Source organism: Triturus cristatus, chromosome 12, assembly GCF_964204655.1.
Source record: "Triturus cristatus chromosome 12, aTriCri1.1, whole genome shotgun sequence".
In the NCBI taxonomy this organism is placed as follows: domain Eukaryota; kingdom Metazoa; phylum Chordata; class Amphibia; order Caudata; family Salamandridae; genus Triturus; species Triturus cristatus.
The window spans coordinates 399,299,793-399,325,955 of record NC_140595.1 but is presented as its reverse complement, the minus strand read 5'-3'; the positions used below and the strand labels follow the sequence as shown (position 1 = coordinate 399,325,955).

General features: G+C 40.9%; 1 protein-coding gene across 1 annotated transcript in view; it reads right to left on the bottom strand.

Annotated features, from left to right (window-relative positions):
- CDYL2 (chromodomain Y like 2) overlaps nt 1–26,163 on the bottom strand; it is a 558,585-nt gene that overhangs the window by 201,133 nt on the left and 331,289 nt on the right. Inside the window, exon 3 of the mRNA XM_085637362.1 lies at nt 25,869–26,086. Within this exon, the coding sequence (XP_085493488.1) occupies nt 25,869–26,086 (218 nt within the window). The remainder of the gene's footprint in view (nt 1–25,868; nt 26,087–26,163) is intronic.

Here is a 26,163-nt window from a genome sequence, read left to right as displayed (position 1 = left end):
ACAGAAATGTATTAAACTTGAACGTTTGAAAAAGCAAGAATTGTCCAGGTGGCGGGACTCCACTATGCTCAAAAGATACATAGATATCAGACAAGTACCACATGGGCTACGTGTAATTATTTTTCGCTCTTTTGAGGACTTAGATCCCAACTTATTAAAGGAGTGGGAAGATTTAATCTTGTCCTCCTCCTATAAAATGATGGACGTTCTTATCAGGCATGCAGAACGCAAACGTAACAACCTACTTATTGAGATTGAGATATTGGAGTTAGAGATCAAAAACTTGAATTTACAATAAGCCACTGAGAAAAATTACCAGATTCTTAAAGACGTCAGACATTCACCAGTCACATATCAAGGAGAAAAAGATGAGAATACTTAAAAGGGATGATAATGACTATAAAACGGCAGGGTTTTTACCTTTGCCAAAACATTTGATGACATCAAGGCACGTCACCTTGCACCGAAGGGTATTATTTCACCTCTAGTTACGGCTTCCACTAGCGAATCTGATGTCTCGAGTATATATAGCGAGACAAGTACTGGGGGTGAACCAATGACAGCTCACTCTGGTCAGACACACAATGTAACTACATCTTCTTTTTTAGAAGAAATGTCACGTTCCAGGAAGGTCTCCAGGACCAATTACAACAGGCAAAATCCAAGAAAATAAGACGGGGCAGACACCGCCACAAACATGAGGGAGGGTGCAACCACAAGGTCATTATCTCGCAACCTGAAGAACTAAGTCAGACTACCAACACTAGTCTGAGTACAACTGACCCAGGGAACACACTACCTTTCGATAACGTTAACATCATTAATTTATCTAATCTTGCACTGTCGCAACGTGATACAAGTGTTCTTACAAAGTGACATCGTTTTTGTCTTACGACTCAACCAGATCTCACCAGAGTACATATCGATTTGTTCAAGTTTACAAGATGTTTGAAACGTAAAAAATTATTTGATGAGAAACGTATGCCTGTACTTACTGTTGATATGACTGTACCACTTTGTAACAAGACAATAAAGGAAATACAGGATTTGCATTTACTTCTATCACTTGATGATTGTTCTGAAATTCCTCCCTCTATACCAGAAATATTATCAGGCTTAGACATCATGCCCAACCTAAGCACGGATAGTGGACTTAACATGATCTACACAAGTTAGAGGACAGACTCTCTAAGACACGTCGGCGGCAGGGATATAACTTGACCAAAAAGTAGAATCTGGCCCTCAGAACTCTAGCGGGCAGATCTGACATTGTCATAAAAGAGGTGGACAAGGGAGGAAACATAGTGGTTATGCAGGACTATGACTATATACAAGAAATAAACAGGAAACTCAGGGATGACAGGCCCTACATCAAACTTCCTCACAATCCTATTAGAACAACCACCTAACAAATTAAGCTCAAATTGACATTCTGGAAGCAACAGACTCATTACGGAGGTGGAATTTAAATCTCTTTTCACACCATGCCTTTATATACTGCCAAAAATACATAAACCAGGCACGTTTCCACCAGGCAGGCCCAATATTTTGGGCATTGGTTCTCCAACAGAACACATCTCCGAGTTTTTGGATGTGTTCTTACAGTTGTTGGTTCACAATCTTCCCTCCTACCTAAGGGACACAGGGGACTTGTTAAAGAAATTGGAGCACATTGAGTGGTGAAGTGAAGTTTCATTTGTAACATTAAATGTCTGTTCCCTTTACACCAGTATCCCGTTAGAGAAGGGACTTCAGGCATTATAGGAAGTTCTGTCACAAATAGACACAACTCTCTTTGATGGACCTTACGCAATTGGTCCTCGAGAACAATGTTTTTCTCCACCAAGGTGACTGGTACAGACAAGCTATGGGCGTCGCAATGGGTTCAAAATGTTCGCAATCCAATGCGAATCTTTACATGGGCATTTTCAAACAGAGACATCTTTGGTTGACTGGACCACCAGAGTTGACGTAAAATAGCGTCTACTGAGGTTGTTATATCGACAATATTTTTACCATCTGGGTGGGCAATGAAATGCAGCTGTTATAATTGGTGGGACACCTGAACAACAACACGTACAATCTCAAATTCACACACAAATGTGCCAAATCAGAAATAGGTTTTTGGGATGTAATGCTACACATCAAAGATGAGCACATCATGTCACGGCTATACAGGAAACCAACGGCATGCAATTCGACCTTACATGCTGACAGTGACAATCCCACCACTCAGATTGACGCCATCCCTTTAGTTGAGATGACCAGAATCAGTAGAAATTGTAGTGAAGACCCTATTTGTCTGAAGAACTTACAAAACTAGAGTAACGTTTCAAACATAGGGGCTACTCACCAGCGAACATAACAAATCTAAGAAAAGAATACTTGATACACCAAGGCATATGTTAATTTCCAGCAAACATGGGTCCAAAAAGTATAATTAAGACAGGAAACTTATGTTGGTCACTGGATATAATACTCAAAGCCATGCTATATACAACATTTTACACAGAAACACTGGCATTTATTAACGTTGAATAAGACACTTGCGAAACACATTTCCACTAAACCCAGAGTGGTACACAGAAGGGGCAAGACTTTGAGAGACTTTTTATGCTCTAGTTATTTACCACCTACAGTTAATACTACTTAGCTACCGGATAAGCCTAAAGGCTTTTACAGATTTACTAAATGGAGTGTCTGCTCTTTGCTATACAACAAACTGACAGAGTTCCAATATAATACTGCTGTGACACATTGTAAACAGCAATTTATTAATTGCAACACCAACTTTGTTATTGTATTAGGTGCCAATGTGGACTGATACACATTGGTAGCACAATACGACCCTTGAAAGAAAGGATCCAGGAACACATGAGGGCAATTCGGAACAACAATACAGAATTTCCATTAGCTGTACACTTCAACATTGCACACTCTTCAATAAAAGTTGACCAGTATTAGATTCCATGACATAATGCTGTGCAATGTAATCTTAGGGGTGGTGATCGAACATTAGATCTTAGAAGAGCAGAAACGCAGTAAGTTTTGAATTTACGAGCTGTGGAGAAGGCACTTGACATAGATTGATAACTACATATATTTTTAACAGAATGACAACGTATCGGTTCAATTGAGTTCTATTATCAGACAATGGCCCATCATGTGTAAAAAATCCTGTCTATACTATTCTTAACTATTATCTACAATGAACAATATGTGAGTGTCTAGATCCAACTAGGGTGATGATTAATGATGGTGTTAACTGATAAACTACTGTCATTGTAATAAGAAGCAACCTGGGAATATGCATATTTCACCTTTTTGTTTCTCTGAAACATTCTAAAATATGTAATACAAAATGGGACTTGTCCTAGAAAACTTTAGGATGTCAAAATTTTCAAAATGTAAATTGTATATAGCACAAAGTACCAATTACTCTAATTCTATTGTCACTTCTCTTTTCACTTTTTTTTCCTTTCTTTGAACTCTCTGTGCAAATGCCAGTACGAATTTCTATTTCTTTCAAGATGGCCGCTGTCTTCATGATTTTGAATCTCGGGACTCTATTCTTTTTATACCATAGGGTTTTGCTCGACGCTAGTATATAAGAAATCGGGTCTCCAATATAAAACTCATTGGGACCTTTAACGAATGGACAATGTCCATTTAAAATTATCGTTTATATATACTTGATCCCTTGAAAGTATTAAACGTAGGACCCGCTACATCATGGCCTCCATGTAGCGAACGTTTTTACTAGTAGAAAAATGTTTCTCATTTTGACCTTTTAGAATTAGATAACACTTCCGGGTGACCTAATTAGTTGCACCAAGAGTATTTAATGGTGCCCAAATCACCACAAACCTTCCTTTACATGGGCTAGAGGGCACTGTGGACTGGCTCGTGTCACAAATCTGCCTGGTTAGTACTTGAACGAACAAAAGAAGAGAAATGTCGGTTTAATTTCACAAACTAAACATCACACTCACTAGACAAGTTGGGAATTATTGATAAACATGTTCTAGACTTGACCTATGTTTTTCCATTACGGTGGCTCAGATGTGGCATTAAAGAGGCTTACAGTAATATTAAGAAACATAGTGAACTACTTAAGAAACTATCCCTTTCTTTAAAATCTACAATTTCAAATGTGTTTGGACACACATAGTATAACGTATTGTTTTTAACTTTTACTGTTGCTTACAATACGCACATGCTGGACTTTGTAGTTTATTCTTCTACCGTTTTTTTCTAAATATCCTTTTTGTTTCTTTTATTAGAGAGGCTTAATATGGTCCTCTATTAAATGGATTGACCGACTGGCCTCATTCACAGTTCTACGTGATGTATCTTTTGAAGACTAAATGGAAAGTAAGTCTCCACATTTGACTCGTATTTCAAATGATTACATTACTATTTACTTATCAATTTTGGTAAATTGGAATACTTTTTACTTACAGGGACTTCCTTGACAAGCGCACTTCCTGGTATTTACTCTGTTTTGTCTGCTACTTGACAGAACTTTCTAAGTCTATGACCCGAAAAGTACTAATGAGTCAATTTGAATATCGTACCCAGCCTTCCCATTTCCAACTATTAACTTTCTGACCAGATACATATTCCTTTGACCGAGTCGTGGAGAAATTTCGGTAAACACTACGTTGCATCTCTACTTCCTTCAGGTAGACAAAAAAAACTATTGCTTTCGCAATTATATATTAAGATGTTGCCTTATCATGGGATCTGAAGTTTCTTATTTTTTAAATAGGCGTTTTAGACAACTTATCCAATACATAGGACGTACGGTTGGTCTTGTACTCGGACGGACCACCAAATCTTGGAGGGACTATAATTTTTCATTTAAAGGTAAAGATTTTACCTCTTTGCTTACCTTTATAAGGACCTTTCTTTCTCACTTATTCCAAGTAAGTGCACAAAAAGTGTTTCAGTATCTCTACTTGCCATCATACAATTGGGCTTCTTTACTCAGTTTTCGGCCTTTGGTTATGCATGCGCATAAACTATGAATACGAATTCTTTTCTTCACATATGATGGTGCTTTTCTCAACAAAATCCTTTTATTTGCGTGGGCCTTCTCTTTTCTCTTTCTTTCATATACGTTTTCACATTTTCCTCCCATTTGGTCTTTTCCAACATGGGTTGAAATCTATAATTTGTTATAAAAACATGTATCTATGTGAATTTTTATATGTAATTATTATGGATTACAGCCTTGAACAAGTTACTTTTGTAACGAAACACGTGTCGGCTGTTGTGTGTATTTCATCTCCTCACCTTCAGACCATGCTGTTTCTCCATATATAAATGTGTACAATCATTAAGTGTCTAAAACTTAAGTATACATGATCATGCAATGGTCCGTATGTCTTTTAAACAATACTTAACATAAAAATATACGTTTTCAAATTGTAAAGACCTGTTTGTTCCTGTGTTAAAGCTCCCTTAAATGTATGTAAAGCAGAAGCCCATATCTCGAGTGCTAAATGAGATGACAAATAATATGAGTGCCGAGGTATAATCATCTAATCAGTGTTAGCACGAGAATCTTTTTGATTTTCATGCATCCAACACCCTAGGCAGTGGGGTCTTTCTGTTACCTCGATTGGCACCGAGACTTGAATTGCTTAAGACCTAAATAACATTACAATACCCATATTAAGAATAAATGTCCTGTTTCTGAAGGGCGATCGCTCTATGCCACCACTACCGTTTTCTTCTATACCAGAAGTGTGGTTACCTGGGGGTATAGTCCCCTTGAAAACACAGTTTGGCAACAGCTTTTCAGTCACTGCCCGAGGTGCAAGTTTTTCTGCTAAAACAAAAGAGCTTCCCCTTCGAAACTCACCTTTTGGCCTCACACCTATTCTGGCTATCATACCAGGAGGAGGTCGCACCTCTTGCCTCTGCAGAACCTTTGTCCCTCTTCCTGAGAGTCTAGCAATGGCAACACGTGACAGTCCACTAACAAATCCCATGTGCATGTGTATTCTCAGGTCAACCCACCTATTCATCAGGGGCTGTGTTTTGGAAAATGCCCCGGGGGTACAACAGGTATGTGCGCCCGCTTTGCACGACTCCGGGGCACTTTAGTATTACAGAAGGGGCTGCAGACACTTGTGCGGCCCCCATCTGTAGTACAGATAGGGCTTGCGCACATACAGCACCAGCACTATCATCAGAGGGCTTTCCTTCATTTGCATGGGGGCGTGGCCCCCATGCAAATGAGGGAATCCCTTTTGCTCTGCACCAGTGGAAATATGGTAGACATGGGTGCAGAGGCAAAGAAGCTGTCTGGAGGCGCACTGCCAGTGCCCCCAATGATGGTAGCCCTCTGGAGGGGGGACAATTGGTCCTATACACCCCCAGGCATCCCCTTGCAAGGTACGTCAAGTGTATAGTGTATGACCCATACTATTTAAAATGGCACCTCCTAACATTGCAGTTTACTACAGATCACTCCCATCTGTACACACACTGTCAACATAGCCTTTCAGGAAAAAGAAGGATGTACTTCTAGCCCACAGGCAATGAATGCTCTTTAATCGGTTAAAAAACATTATCTCCAACTAAGACACTCTCCATAGGGCCAGTAAAGCAGTTAGATGTATTTTGCTATTTAGCAAATATCCTTAACAGACTAAAATTGAGTAGGTACTTCTATTTGCTATTAAATTACATTCAATGATGGCTGTAGTTCTGCGAAATGGCACATTTTTACTGACCTTCCCTAATAATTTGACAGCCTTTCAGTCAGTAGCGAGGTAGTCTGATTGTCTTTTTGATTAAATTAAGATTATATTGCTACTCTCTTGTATACAGTTAAGACTGCCTGATTTATATTCATCATTCACACAGTAACACTTTACTGCACCATCCTTCTTCTCAGATCAATGTGACATTGTAGTACTATTCTTAAAACGTTTCAGTGTGTATAAGACCGCCCAAGCACAAAATAATTTGGCCTAGAAAATGCAGGGTCTAAGTGACCAAAGTTCCATTTCATCTAAAATTATGAACAGATTTTCATGAAGGGTTAGCTCAACCTGAAATCATCACTGTTTTTATTTTTCTTCTGCAGTTATTTGTTGTTTTTTGTAGGTCATCTGGAATGGTCCACTTTTGACAGATGCAGTTTCATGCCCTTGCTGATAAGTAAGACTATGTTTTGTGCAAACACATTTTACCACCCTATTATGAAAACAGGAGTCTGAATGCAGCAATATGTGACACGAATATTTGTACAGATTTGTGTGTGGCATTTTGTTGTGATGCTTATGTAGTCTGTTCTTTGTGTGATGCTGTGTTTTGCAACGTGATGTTGTTGTATTGGTTTGTTCTGTTGAGTTTTGTTTTCAATGTTTTGTTGTGCTCGGTTATGTCGTAATTGGGATGTCGTTTTTATATGATGTTTGTCTTCTGTAGTTTTCTTTAAATATGTCAACAATTGCGGCGGCTACATTATTAGGTAGGCCCAATACATGCTTTTAAGGTTTCGGTGACAAGCAACAATTTACAACTATGCAAGGTGCTAAAATAGCACTGCTCGAGCTTCAACTGTTTAAGCCTGGTCAGCTTAATTACAACGGTTGCAGAGACCCGTCTTAAATTAGAACTCAAAGGTCACTTTCTGTGATAGTAGGGCACCTGGATTTCAAACAACACTCAGGAACCAGTCCACGGTTATAGACAATTTAATGAATGCGTAGCTGAAACACAAAGTATTCTATTGTTTTCATATTTTTAATTTCGACTTGTGTTGCAGTAATGATATTTTGGGCCTTGCTATCCGAACACTTAATTCTTTTAATGAGCTTACTACCAGGCTGTTTGGTTCAATTTGCAATCTTGCAGCATCTTAAAGTAAGAAAGAAATGTTTAATCTTAAAAAATGAGATTTGATTTAATCAGTTAACAGCCTTATAAACTGTTTATGACCACAAAGTGAGCTTGACTTTGAAAATATCTACCAACGTTTTGCAAAGCCCATTAATATAGCCAATTTCTGGAACCTGGCAAACATGCCCTACCTCTTGGGGTAAGCAACTGTTCCTGCGAATATTTCCTGCCCCCCAAAACTATTTCCTATACTTATTCTGAGGTTCCCACCGGATGTTACGATGGCAATGTTTACTAAATGGAGAAGTGCTTGGAAAAACTCAATTTTCTGTGTCTTCTTCTGCACAGTTTTAAGTTACACTGTGCCAGTGACCATCTGTTTTTGAGCGCTATATGAACAAGCTTTATAAACCTGTTTATTTAACTTAATTTTATATATTTTTTTTCCAATTATTATCTTTTTATTATGGGTTCGCTCTGTTTTTTTGTACAGTAACGTTTTATCAGACTCTCTTAACATATGTACAGGTTAAAGTACATATCCATCAAAATAAGAACAACTATTTGCTTTTGTGTTGCATTTGTCACCACTTTGTCCTTGATTGGAGACTGGAGTATGAGCGAGCTCTTGGGAAGATCACATTAAGAATCTTCTGAGGAAGGACCAAGAGATGAGTGCTGATGAGCACGTTTAATGACTGAGACAGAGACTGAGCTGGAGTTGAATACAGGGTCGCCTTTAGGGCGGTCCAACCTGTGCAGCTGCACCTGCCACTGATTCTGGTGGGAGCACTCTGTTTAAAAATCACTTATGGGTTTAAAAGCATATGAATTTCTTTGTGCGACCAACAGTTTCAGGCAACAATAAAGCAGTGTCAAGACGATTAATGTTCCTGCTGGTAGGAGTTGGGAATTTTGTTTAGTGGCAGCTTTGACTCATCATAAATTAGCGCAGAGGGATAATGTGCCTACTGCAAAGAAAGTGCATCATGCAGCTCACCAAAGTAAGTGTGAGTGAACTAGAAGTAGTGCTTTAAATAAAATTAAATACATGTCAGAGAGGAACTATGTAAAGATGAGGGGCACTGATGGAGGGTGTAGTGAGGGAGTTTGAGAAGGAGGCCTTGGGGGGCACCAAAAAAGACTGTCGCACCAGGTGCCACCAGCACTAATTTTAGCCCTGGTTTAACATAAAGTAGTATGAGCAAGAGAGCCTCTGTTAAAGTGTGTTTACTTTACACTGTAAGGTGATATTGTATTCAGGTGAACAGACGAATGTAGGTTTAGAACCCATGTCAGTAGAATCACTTTTAGAACAAAAAAATGTGTCTAGTATTTTCATATATCATGCTAGGCCTGGGAAGTACGCCAAAATAAGCAACAATGTATCTCTGAGAAGTGTCTTTTCAACAGGGTACTATCCTGGCACTCCAAGTATCAAAATCAAGTATCACACAGTAAAGTGAAAGGTGAACCGTCTGGCCTAATTAGGGTTGGCAGTTACAACTTTCCCCACAGTTATTCCGGAAAAAAGCAATGCCGCACCAATACAGTTCAGTCATAATATGTACATAGTTTAATTAGCAAATATAGTCAACATACACATTTTGAAGTCAGCATGTAACAGCGTATAACAACTGTTTTAGCAGAAAAGAAATAAACATAGTGCCATTTATCTTCAAATAACACATGTAAGATACAAACAAATGTAAAGTATAACAATATAGCAATTTCAGAACAGCCCAAATAACATATGTAGGTATACACATATGTAAAGTACAACAATTTAGTGATTTCCAAAACAGCCGACACGTGTTTCGTTACTGAAGTAACTTCTTCAAGGCTGTTGAAGTAAAAACCAGAAAAACATTTGAACATAAGCATTCCTTGTAAACTTTCTGATTCAAAGTCTCAAAATTGGTCTCAGAAAGGAGCCCATTAGTCCAAGAGTAAAAAAATAAACAAACATGCATGGCTACAGCAATGTTCACAAAAGACCCTAATACTAGGGTTTAACCAAGGAGCAGGAGAAATAGATCCAAAACACCATGTCACCCGTCGTGATAAGTAAAATGAGCCAAGAATTCAATCAGCCGTAGAGTGAGTAAAGGAAAGATACCAATGGAATCCAAGGTGCGATCTTGTAGGATTGTTAATAGCCAATTAGGTCAAAAAGAGAAAAGACTCATCGCGTTACCTTCTGTCTACTTAGGTCGAGTAGTACTGAGTGGTATCACACCGTATTCTAACCAGGTCTGGTGCCAATTCTTAGGCAGGATATTCATCAAAATAAACAGGATACATAAGGAGAATCTACTCGTTTTCTGAAATTGAAAGTGCGAAAGAAGATCAAGTGACGTTATAAGCTTAATTAAAGATTAAGAGTCAATAGGTTTCCTATTAATTAGTCCTTCACACCCACTAAATTCTGGTAATAGTATACCTAGTATCAATGATCCTGAGTGGGGGGGATTTTATTGAACGATGTAGTTCCGTGATCCCACGTCCGGAATTCCGGGCTTATGTGGTCTTTTCCAATGCAGTTCCGCGGCACCCTTAATCCGTGCTTGAGCAAAACGAACCATATAAACAAAACATAAGAACAAAAGTACATAGTGGGTCCTCCACTAATTCAGATCCATGCAATAATGAGTTCATTACTTAAAAGAGACTAACCACTATTTACAGTTTCGATGTAATCAAAGGTAGTATGTCGTACCCCTTCCGCAGTATCCAATGTGTAGAAAGATGGAAGATAAAAAGATGTTCGCCACGACCTATAAGTATGAATATATTATGATATGTCATAAGTATTCGTCAATATGCCATCGTAAAGAAAGTACAAGCTAATACTGAAGGAGGGGGGTTCAGTGCACTCCCATAGCGCATAGAACCCTCCCATGCGAAGGTAATCGTAACATATATTCTTACCCCCACAGAGGTTGTTTTCTGTATACTATCCGTTCGGTGTGTACGTTGAGAAACTATAGCGTGACCTTTCTCAACGTACACACCGAACGGATAGTATACAGAAAACAACCTCTGTGGGGGTAAGAATATATGTTACGATTACCTTCGCATGGGAGGGTTCTATGCGCTATGGGAGTGCACTGAACCCCCCTCCTTCAGTATTAGCTTGTACTTTCTTTACGATGGCATATTGACGAATACTTATGACATATCATAATATATTCATACTTATAGGTCGTGGCGAACATCTTTTTATCTTCCATCTTTCTACACATTGGATACTGCGGAAGGGGTACGACATACTACCTTTGATTACATCGAAACTAAAAAATATCCCTCGTCATAAGTTCTTTACTCTACGGTTCACTTTCTCGGCCCCATAAAACCTTGGTATAATATTTTTGAGATTTTCGATCCCTCACCACTACTCTCCTTGGCTGTTCCTACTGATCCCCATGGTTGTCGTTATTCTTGAACAGTTTAATTTTCCCCCCAAATTTGAGTGAACTTGTGGGCAGCCCCAACCCTTAGGGAATACAGTTTTTCTTTATTTTTTACTTGGATCATCTTTGTCTCCCAATGGCCCATGACGGGAGGGGCTCAGACTAATGGGAGGGGGGAGAATATGGAAGCACAGAGAGGTGGGGGTAAAAAAGGAAATTGTAACCACAGGCAGCTGGAGGAGCAATATGCGAAGATCTAGGGTTGGGCATAGACAAACCAATTATTTTAGGGGAGCTGGCCAAATTAAATGGGGAAGGAATACTAAGATCGAGGTCGAGCAGAAAGAGCTAGTTTGCATAAATGGGTGAAAACCAGACTTTGCAAATAGCTCCATGAAATATAAATGGGGCAAACAACCAAACTAAAATCTATACTTCAGTGGCTAATGATAAACCAGCCACAAGTTATTCTGCTCCAGGAGACCCATTTTAAGGGCCATCCGACTCCATCTAGATGGCCCAATTTCTTCTATGATGCCTTCCTGGCATCAGCTGATGCAGCAGTCAGGGAGTAGCAATATTATTTACACATTACTTTCAGGGGTAAGTTCTCCAGACTATGAGAGACCCGAAAGCTAGATGGGTTATTGTAAGTCTCAAGATTGGGGATCATGTTCTCCATATAGTTAGCTACTATGACTCTATAGAAGATGAGACGGAAGCTTTAGAAAAAGTAGGCAATATAATAATTTGATTACCTGGGCTAGTAGCCATAGGAGGAGATTTTAATTTTCTTCAGCATTTAGAGCTTGACTCTTCTCACAAAAATAAGGTACAAAACAAACCCAAAACTTTTAGACAACTGGGGGAAATAATTCAAGATTTTGCATTAGTAGATCTCTGGAGTACCCAGCATCCTGTCACAAGAGAATACACTTGCTTCTTGAAAAGACATAATACAGCGTCAAGAATTGATTTTTTTTTTTTAGTTTCCCAACAATGGGAAAAGGGAAAATCCTGAATTATTCCAAACTCTTTCTCGGATCATTCGGTCCCTGTGACAGAGATTAAAATAAAGGCAAATTTAGGGGAACGCTCAAGGTGGACGGTGGATAAAATACTCTTGACTGAAGAGGGCTGTGTCAAAAATAGGCAAACATTGCTTATTGAATTTTCCAAGTGGAATGTGGAATCAGCCCCATCTTTTCCGGTTTGGGACTCCTGCAAGGCCTTCATTAGAGGGGAGGCAATATCTCATAAAGCTAACATCATCAAAACTAGAAATGGAAACTGCCAGACAACTACAACAAGAGCTAGACCAGGCAAGTCAACTCCACTTAAGAGTCTACTCACAGGCAACAGAATCCAGTTTGAGAAACGCTAGACAGAGCATCACATTTTTTATGATCTCCAGGCAATAGCCAACCAGAACACATGTTTACAACAATGGTATCAGGAAAGCGAACATGTGGGTACATTTTTGGCCTGGTCGGTAAAAAAAAGGATGTAAATCTATTATTGATGAAGACAAAGGTCAAGTAGTACAGCAAATGGTGGAAATCGATAAGATCTTTCTGGCGCATTATAGTAGGCTGTACCCCGCTTCAACCCCTATATCTGCTGAATTGGTCAATAACTACCTTAATTCAATGGAGTTGCCTCCATTAGCCTGTATTCAAAAGGCTCAGATTCTGGAGCCAAATTTAAGATAACAAAGTCCAGGAAGCTATCAAAAACACCCCCAGCGGAAAAGTTTGTGGTAGAGATGGACTACCTATAGAAATCTATCAACTATTCATGCCACAGATAACAAAATTGCTGGTATTATTATTTAATTCAATTCATGAGGGGTGCCAGATTCCAAAAACTTTTTCCAAAGCAGTTATAGTTAGCTTCCTAAAGAAGGGTAAGCCCTCTGATTATCCCAGATCATATCTCCCAATTAGTTTACTGAATAATGATTATAAATTATTTTCTAAAATTATGGCGGCTAGAATAACTTCACCAGCAGAAGAGCTAGTGAATGAGGAATAATGTGTTTCTTTTGCTAATAATACAAATGTTTTAGTTCAGGCCATAGACTACTTTTCAAATAACATAAAAGTGTCAATCATCATGACTGACACAGAAAAAGCTTTTGATTTAGTTGACTGGGAGATTTTGTTTGCCATTCTAACTAAATGTAAGTTTCCTTTGGGCTTAGTCAATATGCTACAGACATTATATGACAAAGCAGAGGCTAAAGTTATAATCAATGTGCATACCGCAGAAACAGTCAAGATTCAAAGAGGCACTCGCCAAGGATGCCAGATGCCCCTGGTTTCATTTGCTTTATTTATCGAACCATTGACTTCACGGATACATTAGAACCATTAAATTAAGGCACCTGTAATAGGGCCACCAAAACTCAAATTGTTTGCAGATTACCTAATTTTGTATTTAGCAGCAGATACTCCAAACATCTAGCAGACCTTGGACATAATTAGAAGTTTCTCCGATTTAGGAGGCTACAGGCTCAATAATAAAAAGTCAGAAGTGTTACTGTTCAATTGTTCTGATCAGGTTTTACCCAGCCATTTCCGAATGCAGGTTTCCACATCAACGTCAATTCGCTATCTGGGTATTTTGGTTTTGCATGACTTTTCACAGCTCTTTTCACTAAATTATGTGCCAACATCAATCAAAGTTAAGAATATTCTAAATAATTGGTAAGCTCTACCACTTTCTACACTTGGGGAGAACCGCCCTGATAAAAATTATGATACTCCCTCTATTCATTTTTATCCTTTCAAATGTCTTTATTAAGGTTCCTCAAAGCTACTTTTTGGAAATAGAATAAATGATTTAAAAATGTATTTGGACAGGCAAGAAACCTCGCACCAAACTAGAAACTTTACAGCTGAATTTGGAAGAAGAAGGTCTAGGGCTACCACATATTAAAAAATATTTTCAAGCTGCATTTATGGATTGGTGTGGAAGTATAGCTACGTCACATGATTATGGAGTAAATGTTTATCTCCACCAAATGTTATTAGAAAACAACATCCAGCTAGTACTCTTTATTAAGATTCTCATATTGTCCAAACGTAACATAAAAGATTCTGCATATAAATTTATATAGATTCACACAAATTAAGGAAGAGTTTCAATTTACATCAATACACCCGGATATTAGGATACGACATTGCAAGGATCTAGAACTCCAGCTGGGTTCTCAGACCATAAGGCTAGGAGTTTGCCAAATAAAAGATCTATTGATCCAGGGGATGCTGAAGACCTGGGAGCAAATAAAAAGGGGTAGATCAAAACCACTCCTGGCGCTATCTTTCTCCTATATTCAGCTATGCAGTTTAGTAAGAAAATTACAATTTCCAGATGGTCCACCATGCATGGCAATTAGCCATGCATTTTATGTAAGGGAAATGTTGGGGATAGGGAATTGGTAATGAATTCTTCAGCGGCAATTTTACATTCAGATAGTTTTTAGCAACCTGCAAAAAATACATGAGTCCACGGGGTGGTGGATAGAAGCCTCATTGTGGAAAGCTTACAATGAATGTTCTCATAAGGCCATACGACGGGCCAACTTTAAACATATGTCTCTCTTTTGTAAATGGCAGCTATATTGCACCCTGATGAAGCTACAACTTTTTTCCAGCGTTTTCAGGATAATGCTTTAAATGTAATCATCCGATAGGAGACTGGACTTATGTCTGCTTCACTTGCCCAAGTTTGACAGATATTGGAATCAGATTTTCCAATGGGTTACTAGGAATAGGAAACTCTCGATAAGTATAGCCCCTGATCCTCTGGCAGCCCTATTCGGAATTGTTAACTCAAACTTAACAACTCGGCCAAAGCAGTTTGTTTTTATTGCTTCTCTTTTAGCCAAATCTCTTATTCTACAAAATTGGAAAATGCTAGAGCCACCAAGATTTGGCCACTGGGAGGCAAAGATGAGCAAAGTTCTCACATTGAAACTTGAGGGTTGATACTGGTTTAACAGACACCGGTGGTTAGCCTCAAGCATAAGAGTCCAAATATATGTGCAGGGCAAACCATGGAAATGTAGCTGATGAGGTCACATTTTTCAGATAAGCTTGGCACCTTCGCATTGGTTCTCCAGAGATGGCATTTTGAAAGTGCTCATTCTTTCCAACTCTTTCAGGGATATCTTTGTTCACACCAGACCAGAAGCTCAAGTAAGGTAATGGTCTCTCACACCTAATCATATCCAGAGCCAAATGTCTAGTTACCCAGCTTTTCTTCAAGGCTAACACAGCTTTCAGTGTATTCAAAATTTTCCACACTCATCTAGGTTAGGAGTGAAGTTGCAACAGCAACCTGGACGCCTTTGTCTATGTGTGTCAACAAGAGGCAACCTCCATAGCTAGGTCCAGAAAGTCGGACTGAAGCTGTAAATACGTTCTTTCCACATTTTTTCATTAGACAAGTAAACCTTCTCCATAGGAAAAGGCAACCTTCTCTTCATCTTTGTTCTGGCCATGCTACACTACCTATACATTCTCAACCGAGGATTTAATACACTGTGGCCCAGCTCCTGTCTCAATCAATCAATCAATCATTGCATTTATAGAGCATGCTACTCACCTGTGAGGGTCTCAAGGCGCTAAGGGGTGTTAGTGCTGCTACTGATCGAACAGCCAGGTCTTGAGAAGTCTTCTGAAGGTCAGCAGGTCCTGGGTCTGTCGCAGGTGGGTGGGGAGGGTGTTCCATGTCTTGGCGGTGAGGTGGGAGAATGATCTGCCACCGGTGGTCGTTCGGTGGATGCCTGGAACGGGGCGAGGTCATCGAAGCGAAGCTGGCGGTTTGGGGTGTAGAAGGTGAGTCGTTTGTTGAGGTATGCTGGTCCGGCGTTGTAGAGTGCTTTGTGAGTGTGGGTGAGGAGCTTGAAGGTGATCCTCTTGTTGATGGGGAGCCAGTGCAGTCTCTCAGGTGGGCAGTGATGTGGATGTCGAGGATGAGGTGTGCGGAGCCATTCTGTATGCGTTCAAGTCTTTTCTGGAGTTTGGTCATGGTTCCCGCGTAGAGGGCGTTGCCGTAGTCCAGCCTGCTGCTGACGAGGGCTAGGGTGAACATCCTTTTGGTTCCGGTGGGGATCCATCTGTAGATCTTGCGAAGCTTGCAGAGGGTGTTGAAGCAGGAGGAGGAGACAGCGTTGACTTAAAAAAGTGTTGAGTCCAGGATGAACCCCAGGTTGCGTGTGTGGTTGGTGGGTGTCGGTGCAGCTCCCAGCATGGCTGGCCACCAAGAGTTGTCCCAGGCGGAGGGGGTGGAGCCAAGGTTGTGGACCTCCGTCTTGTCAGAGTTCAGTTTCATTCGACTGGTCTTCATCCATTCTGCGACGGCCTTCATTCCTTCGTGGAGGTTGGTTTTGGTGGTGGCCAGGTCCTTGGTGAGGGAGAGGTTAGGCTGGGTGTTGTCAGCATACGAGATGATGTTGAGGTCGTGCAATCGGACGATGTTGGCGAGCGGTGCCATGTAGATGTTGAAAAGAGTCGGGCTGAGGGATGATCCTTGGGGTATGCCGCAGGTGATTTTGTTGGCTTCGGATCGGAATGGGGGAGGCGGACTCTCTGGGTTCTGTCGGTGAGGAAGGAGGTGATCCAGTCCAGGGTTTTGTCGCGGATCCCTGCGTCGTGGAGGCGTGTGCATAGGGTGTGGTGGCAGACGGTGTCGAAGGCCGCTGAGAGGTCCAGGAGGATGAGGGCCGCGGTTTCGCCATTGTCCAGCAGGGCCATTATGTCGTCGGTGGGGGTGATGAGGGCGGTTTTTGTACTGTGGTTGCTGCAGAAACCGGATTGGGATGAGTCCAGGATGTTTTTCTCCTCTAGGAAGTGGGTCAGTTGTCTGTTGTCAGCCTTCTCGATGACTTTCGCCGGGAACGGGAGCAGGGAGATGGGTCGGAAGTTCTTGAGGTCCTTTGTGTCCGCCTTGGGTTTCTTGAGTAGGGCGTTGATCTCGGCGTGTTTCCAGCTCTCCGGGAAGGTGGCGTCTCGAAGGAGCTGTTGATGATCTTCCGGAGTTGGGGTGCGATGATGGAGCTCGCTTTGTTGAAGATGTGGTGGGGGCAGGGGTCGGCTGGTGAGGCGGAGTGGATGGTGTTCGTGATTTTGATGGTGTCGTCGTTGACGTGGTTCCAGGAGAGCAGGAGGCCGGTGTGCTTGGGGGCGGTGAGTCTGAAGTGTCGGCATCTGTCGGGGGGGTCTGGGTGTTGAAGTTGTCATGGATGTCTGCGATCTTGCGGTGGAAGAAGGTGGTTAGGGAGGCACAGAGGTCTTGCGACGGTGGGATGTCGTTGTAGCTGGGGTTGGCGAGTTCTTTCACAATGTTTAAGAGCTCTTTGCTGTTGTGCGCGTTGTTGTTGATGCGTTCCTTGAGGGAGGTCCTTTTGGCAGTTCGAATGAGTTGGTGTTGCTTGCAGCTGGCGTCCTTGAGAGCTGCGTGGTTGTCCGGTGTCTGTTAATGGCGCCACTTCTTCTCAAGTCTTCGGCAAGTCTGCTTGGATGCCGGTGGTGAACCAGATGGCCCTCCTGTCAGTGCGTCTGTTTGAGGGTTTCCTGATCGGGGCAAGAGTGTTGGCGCAGTTGTCGATCCATTGTCTGAAGTTACAGGTGGCTGTGTCGGTGGGGTTGGTTGGTGAGCCTCTGGCGAGGGTGGTGATTAGCTGGTCTTCGGTGACCTTGTTCCAGCTTCGGTGTGGGATTTGTTGCAGGTGGTTGTGCATGGTGTGTTTCTTGAAGGAAAATTGGATGCAGTGGTGGTCGGTCCAGTGGAGTTTGGTAGTGTGGATGAAGGTGACGTGGCTGCTGGCGGAGAAGATGGGGTCGAGCGTGTGTCAGGTGGAGTGGGTGGGTGTTGTGACAAGCTGTTTGAGTCAGAGGTTGGCGAGGTTGTCGAGCAGGGTAGTGGAGTTGCTGTTGTTGGCGTTCTTGAGGTGGAAGTTCAGGTCTCCGAGGAGGATGTAGTCTGTGGAAGCAAGAGCGTGCACACTGACGACGTCGGTGATGGAGTCGCTGAACTGTGGTCGGGGTCCAGGAGGTCTGTTGACGAGGGTTCCACTGAGGGTTGTGTTGTGATCGATGTGGATCTGGAAGTGCAGGTGTTTGGCCGAAATTCTGAGGGTATTCCTGTGGATGATGGCGATGCCTCCTCCTGGTTTGTTGATGCGGTCCCTGCGGGTGATCTTGTAGCCGTCTGGGATGGCTATGGCAATGTCGGGCGCCAAGGAGGGGTTCATCCAGGTCTCCGTCAAGAAGGCAACGTCTGGAGAGGATGAGTCGAGGAGGTGGTCCCGGAGTTCGACGGCGTGCTTGTGGACTGAGCTGGTGTTGAGTAGTATGCATCTGAGATGGTTGTGACCTGCCCTGGTGGGAGGGGCAGGACATGCTGGTGTTCATAGGCTGGTGAAGCTGCAGTTACGGCAGGTGAAGGGTACGTGGGTGAGCTTCAGGGTGGGCTTGAAGCAGGTGGATGATTGGCTGGTGTTGAGTGTGTGGAGGAGGTTGGTGTCGTAGCGGCGTCGGGATTCATGGCACTTGTGGGAGCCAGGGGGTCTGGCGCTGGGCGCAGTCCAGGCATGGACGGGCGCAGACGGGCTTGCATTAGGCCGCCATTGAGAAGGGGAGGTGGGAGGGAGGAGCAGCTGGGAGGCAGCTGCAGGCAGCGAATGGGCGAGCGAGGTGGGCGGAGCCGCAGGGGACACAGCGGCGGGAAGGGGAAGATTGCTCCTACCTCTCTTGATCTTGGTTTTTCTGCAATCTTCCCCTTCCCGTTGCTGCGTCCCCGCCCCCTCGCTCGCCCATTCGCTGCCCGCACCCGCCTCCCAGCTGCTCCTCCCTCCCACCTCTCCTTCTTAATGGAGGCCGCTGCGCGGTGATGAGAGCGATCCTTGACCCGGTTTACAGGTAGGTCGCTCCCCACACCACACAGCTCCACCAGATTGTGCCTGTGCTCCCGCCCTCGCTGCTGCCGTGAGTTCGTGCCAGTCCTCTGCTCTGTTTTTTCCCCCCATCTTTCACTGTATTTCACTTCTATTGCTTTTATTTGCCTTATCTGCTTCATTTGCTGATTGCTCCTACCTCTCTTGATCTTGGTTTTTCTGCAATCAGCAAATGAAGCAGATAGGACATATCCTATAGTATTTATTGGTCAAAACATGATTCTATCCTATACATAAATATACAATACTAGTTTACATTAAGCAATGTATCTGAAATTACAATCTTAGTTTACTCACAGCATCAATACTATTATGAAAGTGCACAGTGCTACTCAATGATGTAATTGACCCCCTGCTTTAAAAAAAAAAAAAAAAAAGCTCCCATGCTCCTATTATTTGGCAGCATTGATATTATTACAGTACATGCAAAAACCTTAGGTCAAAACATAAAATGCTAACCGTATCCCTCATCAACCATCTAAATCATGTACGGATCATTGAATATTCATTAATGATGAAGAACATGCCCAAGTTGCCTCGAACCAACAAAGCGCACCTAATCACTTAACATATGCCTTCTCCTAGCCATCTTATTCAGCCACTGCCCTATTGTCAAAAAGAACAAAACACATGCCAATACTGATCTTAATTTTCACGACTTTTCAATTACTGCGCATCCTAAATTTAAATGCCACCAAGGGACCTTTTTTCCACAAGTTCTTTTAATTTATTTTAACAACTATTTAGTTTTTTGGGTTTATTCAACCTTGAGTACAAAGAGGTTTTTTTTCACCATGCCCAGGGGTATTCATTTGTTTGGATGCCAAGGTCGACGTGTTTCGAACCCTCCTGTCTGTATGGGGGTTCTCTTCTGGAAAGACAGAATTCTTTCTATCAGATTCTGTTACATGATGTTGAAATGGGCAGAATGATGTGCACACAGAATAGTAATTGTTGTTGGTCCAGAGGAGAACCCCCATACAGAGAGGAGGGTTCGAAATGCGTCAACCTTGGCATTCAAACAAGTGTTTTTTTCAAATTGATACCCCTGGGCATGGTAAAAAAAGCAAAAATCATAGAGATTTCATCAACTATTAGGGTGATCCTAACAGGGAGTTTATAGGACAATTCACACTGTTTGGGGAACTCCTTAAATTAAATTTGAGCATAGTCAAAAATCTATTGAACATATAAATGTTTGTGTCAATGTGGTAGTGTGGAATGAGTTTGATTAATTTGTCTATAAGTGTTATATGTTTGTCTGTCAAGTGACTGTATTGTTTCATTCAAATTTTTTATTCAATGTAATTTAATGTTATATTTGTACAAATTCGTTTACACAAAAAATTAGATGTGGTGTTTCAAAAATGTTTATAATAATAAAAAAATATCTTTGTACTCAAGTTTGAATAACCCCAAAAAACTAAAAAGTTTAACAAATAAATTAAAAGAACTTGTGGAGAAAAGGTCCCATGGTGGCATTTAAATTTAGGGTGCACCGTAATTGAAAAGTCGTGAAAATTAAGATCAGTATTGGCATGTGTTTTGTTCTTTATGATTATTTGGGCTCAGCCTTACTGATTACGAGCCAAAACCCATTGTTGTTACTTAACTGCCCTATTGTCAGCAGCATTGTTGTTTCTCAAATCTGCCAAATCAACGACCTGGCCACTGCTATTGCTATAGAAATGAGATATTGTTTGTATTTCTTTATACGGTACACTTCATGCGAAGAACCAAATAAGACCGTCATAAGTGATGAATGAATATTAGTAGACATGCAATGACTAATAATCTTAGAAACATCCTCCCAAAATTGCTGTAAACTAGTACATGCAAATAATGTATGAACCCATCCACCCGCAACATTAATCTTACACCTAAAATATTGAACCAGGAGCGAAGGGAACGTTTTATGTAGTCTATGTGGCGTATAATATGCCATGCACCTTCATAAAAGAGATTTTTTTTTAAATGTGCTGCTCTTAATGCTCTATATCCAATCTCACTCGTTGACTGACATTCTTTAAATAATAAATCTGCAACCTGTTTCTGGAAAAACTCTGAAAGTAATTTATCTAGGAGTTTCTTGTTGACACTCTGGCATAGCAAGCAATACCATTTTCTCACTCCACCCATCTTATTTACGTTGATTCCCCCACTTATCACCCGTGCAGACTCACTTATCACATAGTTGATTTTAAGCTAGTCACCTGGTCAAAACTTAAACTTAAAGCTGCATTTTGACTACCAATTTGGTGTACTATTGATTTCCATGTTATTAAATTTGTATGATTATAAAAGTCCCCCAGATTTTCAAAGCCTAGGTCTCTCCATGATGCAAGACTCCACAAGAAACCTGTATACCTCAAAATCTCACAGTCTTGTACAGTCTTGCATTGGAGTAAACACATGACATACAGGTATATTTCATGCTTTGAAAAATAACTGAATACGCGGTGTTAACGTCAGTATAACCTTATATCTCATATTCTTAGGAAGGTTTAGGGACCGCAGAAAAGCTGGTCATCTTATTGCACTTTCAATTAACAATCCTCCCACACTTTCTGCATGTTTGAACCCTCAGACTTGAGATATAAAATGATATCGTCAGTGAATAGTTTGAATTTCGCCATCCCACTTATAGGGGCTAAAATCAATGGATTGGAGCTGATTTTAACTGCAAGCAGTTCAGGAAAGAGAGAGAGAACAAACGTGGGGATAACAGGCATCCCTGCTGAGTGCCTCACTTAATAATACTCTTTCCCACTTCTTCCAAGTTAGTAATAATTTTAGCTTCTGCCTCATGGTATACGTGTATTACGTGCAATGTGAACGGCCTGTTAAATGCATTTTTAGTCTAACACTCCCAAAGTGTTTATGCCAAGGAAATATTCACAGGCCTACTTCGCCTCAGCAAATACGGCTGCGCGGGGAGTGGGAATATTATTCTCAAATTCTGGAGGTTAAGGAAGTATTTCAAGATAGGAAAGGCAGATGAATATGGATTAAGGTCGCAGAAGTCTCTTACCTTTTTCAATTACTATGGCCCAATTTTTGATGATACTAATGCTTCAGAGCAAATGTATGATTTAATAATAAACTTGGAAGAACCAATAGTTATGTAGGGTGATTTTAATTATATACAAGATTTAGGGCTAGACACCTCGAATAAAACTAAGAGACAATTAAAACAGAAAACCACAAAACTGATTAAAATAATAAAGGATGATTGCTCCCTTATAGATCTATGGTGACCAGATCATCTGAGACTTTCCCAGTTTACTTGTTATTCTTCTAGATTTAAGACCGCTTCGTGCCTAGATTACTCTCTGGTGGATAAGTTATTAGAAAGAGAAGGGTCTGAGATAATAGCTAATTCTTTCTCTGGTCATTCTATAGTCTCTCTGGTAATAGTGCTAGGAATACCTCGGAAAAGCAAATCCAGATGGCAGTTTGATAAATCCTTGCTTGCAGGCCAAATTTGGGTTAAAGAAATGCGACATTTAATTCAGGTGTTTTTTTAGATCAATGTAAATACTGCCCCAAAATGTATGGTGTGGGAAGGTTTTAAGGCCACTTTCAGGGGACAGGTTATTTCTTATAAAGCTATGATATATAAGCAGCAAATCCAAAAGATTGAGACCTTACAAAACACAGTAGAGAGGGTTAGGAATGAGTTTGATTTAAGGATGACAGGAGATCGCTCTGATATGGTATTACATCAAGAATGGATGAGGGTGAAGGTCTGATTAGGAGATTTTTTAAAATTAGAATATATTGCTGGGAAAAAGGCTTATCAACAAAAACTATACAAAGGAAGTCAGCATGTAGGTAAATACTTAGCATGGACTACTAAAACTCAGAAAAGTAGGCAATTATGGCCAGATGTATCAAAGGGTTTTACCCATTGTGTGTCTATGGGAAAATGCGTTCGTACATATGGCCCTTAATTACTCAGGTGAGAGACCCAAACACAGTAACCATTGAGGGTAACAGGGAGAGGATAGCAGAAATATTTCTAAGCCACTTTAAGAGAATTTATGCCGAAGCGCAGATAATAGATAAACCAGAGTTGGTAGATTACTGTGGGTCCTTTCAGCTACCACAAATTACCAGGGATCATATCAATGCTCTCAATAAGCCAATAGAGCCCCTGGAAGTGGCTGATGCACGTAAAAATATGGCTAGCGCAAAGGCCAGTTGAAATTATGGTATTCCCATATAGGTGTATAAGGTTTTTCAAGGTGACCTTCTCACGTTTTTAACATCTCTTTTTAATCAAATTAAGGGTTGGGACCCCCATTTCTAAGAGATTTAAGGAGTCAATGTAGATGTTTTCTTAAGAAAGATAAGGATCCAAGGGACCCCAATTTTTATCGTTCCATAAGTTTATGAAATTCGTATTTCAAATTATTTATGAAAAGTTGGGTGACTAGGATTTCTACAAGTGCGCAACAAGTGGTCCATGTTGACCAAAGCCGAAAAGGTCTATGGCTGCCAATACCTATTATTTAACCCAAGCTAGCGACTACTTTTCAGTAAACAAGGACAAGGCCATAATACTAATGATGGATGCCGAAAAGGTTTTTGACCTTGCTGACTGGCAAGCTTTGCTTTTTTATCTTGGGGATATTTGGGTTTTCCTCTCAACGATGCTAAAGGAGTTATACAATGAGGTAAATAGACGCAATTCTTGGGAGAGCTACAGGTATCTTGAGTACATTGTGAAAATGGAATTTAGACTTTTAACATGATTTTCAACTTGACATCCTTGAGATCCTGATTTTCACCCTTCATTCATGTGTACAACTTCAAATGATGAAGCCAGATAAATGAGACTTCACTGTGATAGAAAATGACACACTGAGCCAATTATATTTCTGTAAGTACTAGCACTGAGGACATTGCTAATGTAAAAAAGTTTATGCAACACACATTCAGTATCACTGTTCCTCCCAGAAATTTCTGCACCAAGTCACACAGCATAAAAGGTATGCAAGAGGTGTAAACATAAGAAAACCAGTAAATTACATGACACATAGGTAGGGCAATATTTCTATTTCAAGGATTTGCAAAGTGGATGACTGCCCAAATAGGGTGTCCCAGCTCTAGCAGGGAAGAGCCTGAACACCAAAACTCAGCAGGCGGTAAGATAACCAGGTTGTGAGTTGTTAAAAAAAAATCTGTTCTGAAGGGCTGAGGCGTAGTTGCAGGGCTATCCACTTTAATGATTTTCTGAATACCACCTTCAATTGCTGCATTGAAAGAAAATCACCTACCTATATCAAAAGGCAAGTGTGCTCTTGTAGCCCCGCACAAGATGTAGCTATCAAAGGGCAGCACATAATGTGCTCTGCTGAAAATGGGTAGACAAAGCCACCATGTGGTTGTCTGTCATAGACCAAACAAGAGCCAGTGTTAAGAATGAAGTGTTAGTGCTGAGCACCGGCACACATTAGGCACATTTAAAAAAGACAGGAAAGACAAGAAGATGGACCCTGCATGGTTGTCACAGTTGAACAAAAATCATAAGCGAATGGGAGGTCTAGTTAGTTGAAATGCTGACAGGTTGAAAAAGACACTGGGAAAGTCAAACTTCTAACATGCAGGGGCTTAGTGCACAACTAGGAAAGTGAGAAACAGGTACAGGAAGCACAGGGTCTCACAGATGAAACCATGAAAATAATAAATTGACCTTACCCAGGCTAAATATAAGCACTGAACGTGCAGATGACCAGAGTTCCATCTGCAGCATGGTCAACACAAATTCCGATTTTGCTGCTTTGTTTCACACAAAAGTTTGATTTTGAGGAGCGCACTCATGCCACTTAGCTGACATGGGGATTACTTAAGATGTTTACCTTGGTGAACATAAAGCAGAATAAAGCTGAAGCCAAAGAACAGGCCAGAGGCCACATTTTGCTAGTTCACTGGGAAAGAGGTTCGCACATTCATGGAGACCGTGTGCTAAATGCCTGGATGAGGATAATAACAGTAAGAAATGAACACTAAATCGGAGCATAACACGTATCCTACAATATTTTGGTTTCTCCCAAAAAAAAAAAGAAATACACCATGTCCTACGCAAGCAAAGTTAGCATTGTCAATATTTAAAAACTCAAAAGATGTTAAATGCAAATCTGCCTCTAAATGACACATTAGAGCAACATTATGAAGCAAAAACATAAAGACGCACGTTTATAGTTTAAAAAAACAAGGGATTATCCTTTCTTTTAAAAATCTGAGTGAAATGTATTGCACAATATTCATCAGTAAACCAAACCTCTGATCTCTATAGGCTTGCGAAATTTCAGATACAAACTAAATCTTAGTATTGATACCAGAAGCTAAGGAAACTCTTCTGGCGGACCATTAAGAAGCTGTCTTTATGATATGATAACTAGTTGTAAAACCATTTCGATTATGCGATCGATCATAAGGGACACAGAACTCCCCTTTCAGATACATATCCCCATTTCCGTTCAGCTGATAGCCCCCTATCATCTAAAAAAAAAAAAAATGTAAATGGTACCAACATGAGCTCAAATCTTTCACCTAACTCTCAGAGCTTTAGGAAACAGGAAACAACGTCAATGGCTGATAGTAATTTCACTTTGCTGCAGGCTTACCTCTGGTGTAAATGCATTGTTGTCTGATGTCTGACTAGACAGCAGGATATGAGTGAAACCATCTTCCTTCCTCACTACGATATCCCGGAAGCGGCAGCTGCTTTCATTTTGACGAACACTGTACCTTAGTCTTTTATCAAAAACATAATCTTTCTCGGATTCGAGTTTTCTTTTGACATGGCCGTGTGGGTGTAGGACACCATTTGATAGTGTGGAACCTATAAATAAATAAAAAAAAATGATGAATAATGTGAGCATAACCCCGACATTTAGCGAAACGTGTACAATCAAAACA